At 46.6% G+C, this 5,000-nt stretch overlaps 1 protein-coding gene across 1 annotated transcript in view; it reads right to left on the bottom strand.

Annotated features, from left to right (window-relative positions):
* The window catches only part of LOC306743863 (leucine-rich repeat neuronal protein 1), a gene marked incomplete at both ends in the record, with an annotated part of 7,023 nt that extends 5,331 nt beyond the window's left edge, over positions 1-1,692 (bottom strand). Inside the window, 4 exons of the mRNA XM_079226428.1 lie at positions 325-509; positions 1,177-1,278; positions 1,388-1,533; positions 1,611-1,692. Of these exons, the coding sequence (XP_079082554.1) occupies positions 325-509; positions 1,177-1,278; positions 1,388-1,533; positions 1,611-1,692 (515 nt within the window). The remainder of the gene's footprint in view (positions 1-324; positions 510-1,176; positions 1,279-1,387; positions 1,534-1,610) is intronic.
* Between the last annotated feature and the right edge of the window lie 3,308 nt (positions 1,693-5,000).

The following is a 5,000-nucleotide window of genomic DNA, read 5'->3' as shown; positions in this document are numbered from 1 at the left end:
ACTTAGGTGGGAACCTGGGAAGGGTTTGGTGGTCCTTCAGGGGGTTCTTTGGATTATTTAAATAGTTCTTATGGTCATTTAGGAGGCCCTAGTGGTCACTGAGGAAGCTGTGGAGGTTCTGTACTTGGTACTAGTGCTCATTTGTGAGGGTTAGGTGGTTTTAATGTTCTTAAAGTGGTCCCTGTGGTTATTTAGGAAACTCTAAGGTTCTCTACGGTGATTTTGTGGTCACTGTCTAGGGATCATTTAGGTGGTTCTAGTCGTCACTGAGGAGGTTCTACGTCTCCTTTAAATAGTTTAGGAGGTCAAAGAAGAAGACGTTACCGCAGCAGGTTGGTGAGTCCAGCGAAAGCTTTGGGTCCGATAGAGGAGATGCGGTTGTGGTTGATGTAGAGTTCCTCCAGACTGGAAAGGTTCCTCAGACTGAAGTCCTCCAACTCCTCAATGTGGTTCTCCTCCAGGTACAGAGTCACCAACCGGCCCAGAGAGGACAAACCCATAGAACTCACCTGGACACAGAGAGGCACATTCTTTATGGAGCATCACTGTTTTACTGTTGTTATAATGGAGGAGAACATGGAGGAGAACATAGGGAAGAACATGGAGGAGAACATGGAGAACGTGGATGAGAACATAGGGAAGAACGTGGATGAGAACATGGAGGAGAAAGTGGACAATAACATTGAAGAGAACATGGAGAATGTGGTGGAAAACATGGAGGAGAAAGGGGATGAGAATGTGGAGGAGAACATGAATGAGAACATGGAGGAGAAGATGAAGGAGAACATGGTAGAGAACAAGGAGGAGAAAGTAGACAATAACATGGAAGAGAACATGGAGGAGAACATTGGGAAGAACATTGAGGAGAGTGAGGAGGAGAACATGGAGGAGAACTTGGAGGGGAACATTGAGGAGAACATTGGGGAGAACGTGGAGGTGAACATGTAGGAGAACATTGGGGAGAAAATTGAGGAGAGTGAGGAGGAGAACATTGAGGAGAACATGGAGGAGAACTTGGAGGGGAACATGCAGGAGAACATGCAGGAGAACATACAGGAGAACATGCAGGAGAACATGCAGGAGAACATACAGGAGAACATACAGGAGAACATGGAGAAGAACATGCAGGAGAACATGCAGGAGAACGTGCAGGAGAACGTGGAGCAGACGTGCTACCTGGGTGAAGTGGTTCTGCGACAGGTCCAGTTCTGTCAGGTTGGAGAGGCGCTGCAGCTCCGTGTTGATGGAGGAGATGTTGTTGCTCTGCAGCAGCAGAACCTAGAACACATTGAGGAACATTATTATGATGGTGATAAATATTAAGATCATCAGTGTCGTCACGGTGACCAATATTAAGATCATCAGTGTCGTCACGGTGACCGCTCACCTGCGTGTCGGACGACACGTTGGCCGGTACTCGGTGCAGGTGCAGCTCGTTGCAATCCACGGTTCTGGCCTGGTGGTACACGGACTGCGGCGTGTACCAGGGTCTGGTCTCACACACACACTGCAGCGGACACAGCACAGCGCCACCTGCAGGACAAACACACACCTCAGGATCCACCTGCACCTGCACCTGTCCGTCTGAGGGCCACAGAACCGCTCTTTACCCTGACTGGCCCCGCCCACTTCAGCACACACCGACGACGTAGCCACGCAGAGCAGCAGGGCGAAGAAGACCACAACTCCCATGATGCACTGGGGGCGCAGCAGAGAGGAAGTGTTGGTTGAACTTCCCGTAGAAGGTCAGAGGAGGCGGGTCACATTGACAGCTGGATGGAAACAAACAGGAAGTGATGTCATGAAGTGATCTCACGACAGGTTGAGACAACTAAACTACTCAGCTGGGTTTAACTAAACTACTCAACTCAGCTAGGTTTAACTAAACTACTCAGCTGGGTTTAACTAAACTGCTCAGCTGGGTTTAACTAAACTACTCAGCTGGGTTTAACTAAACTAAACTACTCAGCTAGGTTTAAATAAACTAAACTACTCAGCTGGGTTTAACTAAACTACTCAGCTGGGTTTAACTAAACTACTCAACTCAGGTTTAACTAAACTACTCAACTCAGGTTTAACTAACTAAACTACTCAGCTGGGTTTAACTAAACTAAACTACTCAGCTAGGTTTAAATAAACTACTCAGGTTTAAATAAACTACTCAGCTAGGCTTAACCAAACTACTCAGCTAGGTTTAACTAAACTAAACTACTCAGCTAGGTTTAACTAAACTACTCAGGTAGGTTTAACCAAACTACTCAGCTAGGTTTAGTGGTCTTCATACTTCCTGGATCATTGTTAGTTTGATAACATACAAAATATTTTTCTTAAAATTATATTTCTACAAATTACAACTCAGTATTCTTTAACTTCACTCTCTACCTTAAAATCTTTGTCCCCACAATACGGGTAAACCACACACACACACACACACACACACACACACACACACACACACACACACACACACACACACACATTTTGCCTCTGCTGCCATGGCAACCAGCCAGGAAGTGACATAGGAGGAATATGAATGGTTTATTATATATATATATATATATATATATATATATATATATATATATATATATATATATATATATATATATATATATATGGACCGGTTCTCTCCAGAGTCACATGACGTTTCCCTCTTCATGTTTCTTGTTGGTCTTTAATCTGTTCACATTTATGATCAATAACTCGTATAGATAGGCAAACAGCTTCTACTCTCCCACTGGCCCTGAACGCAGCACGGAGACAGACCCTCCTCCTCCTCTTACTCCTCCTCTTACTCCTCCTCCTCTTACTCCTCCTCTTACTCCTCCTCTTACTCCTCCTCCTCTTACTCCTCCTCTTACTCCTCCTCCTCTTACTCCTCCTCTTACTCCTCCTCCTCCTACTCTTCCTCCTCCTCCTCTTCTTCTTACTCCTCCTCCTCCTCCTCCTCATCCTCATCCTCTTCCTACTCCTCCTCCTCCTCCTCCTCCTCCTCCTCCTCCTCTGCAGATGGAATATTGATGAGTGATATTAATAATTTAATGAGCTGTGAGCGCCTGGTTAAGTGTCTTGTAGAAGAGGCTGTGATTGGAGGAGAGCTGGTTAATTAACTCTGAGCGGTCACACACACACACACACACACACACACACACACACACACACACACACACACACACACACACACACACACACACACTCTTACTGCAGTACAAGTACTATAAGCACCGTGTAGAAATACTCTGGTAAATCTCTCTCTTATTAAATTAATATCCGTCTCTCTAAGTCCCGCCTCCGGTCATCCCTGCGCTCTGATTGGATGCTGCTCTTTCCTGGTTTCAGACTGGTTTCCCAGGTGAAGCAGGTGAGAGTCAGAGAGGAGAGGTGAGGAGGTGAGGAGATGAGGAGGTAAGGAGGTGAGGAGGAGGAGACGTTACGTAAAAAGTGCTGGTTGCCGTGGAAACCTCTGAATGTGAAACAAACTCCTCTGACCTACTTTCATTATATTTATATAAATATTATATATAAATATAATGAACTCAACTGATCTCATGCTTCTGCCACTGTCTGTGAGGAGAGGAGACAAGGAGAGGAGACAAGGAGAGGAAACAAGGAGAGGAGACAAGGAGAGGAAACAAGGGAGATAACAAGAGAGGAGACACAAGGAGGAAACTAGACGAGACAAGGAGAAGAAACCAGGAAAGGAGACAAGGAGAGGTAACAAGAAAGGAAACAAGGAGAAGAGAACAAGAGAGGAGACCAGGGAGGAGACAAGAAAAGGTAACAAGAGAGGAGATAAAGAAAGGAGACACAGAGCAGTAACAAGAGAGGAGACAATTAGAGGATACAAGGAGAGGAAACCAGGGGAGGAAAGAAGGGCAGGAGATAAGGAGAGGAGACAAGGAGAGGAAACATGAGAGTAGACTAAGGAGGAGACAAGAAAAGGTAACAAGAGAGGAGATGAGAAGAGACAAGGAGAGGAGACAAGAGAGGAGACAAGAGAGGAGATGAGAAGAGACAAGGAGAGGAGACAAGGAGAGGAGACAAGAGAGGAGATGAGAAGAGACAAGGAGAGGAGACAAGGAGAGGAGACAAGAGAGGAGATGAGAAGAGACAAGGAGAGGAGACAAGGAGAGGAGACAGAACTAAACCTCCGGCCCAAAGACAGACGATAGTTTCTAGAAATAGTTTTCGTTTCTGTTCGTGAGGTCCAGCTCTAGCTGTCCCCTCCGCTTCCAGTCTTTATGCTAAGCTAAGCTAGCGTCCTGACTGCATACTGGTGTCAGACCAGTGCACCTGACAGCAGTGTCACCATTTAACTTATTAGACCTGCAATACTATTTAATAGAGCCATGTTTGCCTTCATGACGGTTAATAAACTGAACGTTGGTCCTAAATTATCTATATTAATTATCTCTAAAATATTTCAACAAACAGCGAGTTTTATCTGCCGGATGATGCGTTCAGGGTCCGTCGTACAGGAGATGCATGTTATTATAACAGCAGCACCGAGGCGGCTCACAGCGAAGTGATAGAAGACTGGCGGGCCCGCATAATACCAGTATTATATTATTATTATTATTATTATTATTATTAACATTAATAACAGACGCCCATGTCCTCACCTTGCTCCGCCGCTCCGAGACCACGAGTCTCACCGAGTCTCTCCGAGTCCGGTCGAGGCGAACGGGTCCGGTAGAGGCGCCCAGGGTCCGGTAGAGTCCGGTAGGAAGCGCCAGGGTCTCTCTCTGGTGGATTCGGGTCTCGTGGATCCAGATGAGTCCCGCTGCCTGCCTCTCCTGTCCTCTGTCAGGTCCGCAGCTTGACTCGGGATCAGCCAATGGGCTTTATGGGCCGCGGGGCGACGGACCAATCAGAGCGCGGATGCTGCGCAGAGGTGAGGGAGGAGGGGGCGGGGTCTAAGATGACGTAATGCTCCAGATTCTCCTCATGACTGTGTGTGAGTCTGTGTGTGTGAGTCTGTGTGTGTCTGCTGTGTGAGT

This window comes from Taurulus bubalis, assembly GCF_910589615.1.
Source record: "Taurulus bubalis genome assembly, chromosome: 11".
Classification (NCBI taxonomy): domain Eukaryota; kingdom Metazoa; phylum Chordata; class Actinopteri; order Perciformes; family Cottidae; genus Taurulus; species Taurulus bubalis.
Note: the sequence above shows the minus strand (reverse complement) of the source record. Positions and strands in the feature narration are given on the sequence as shown.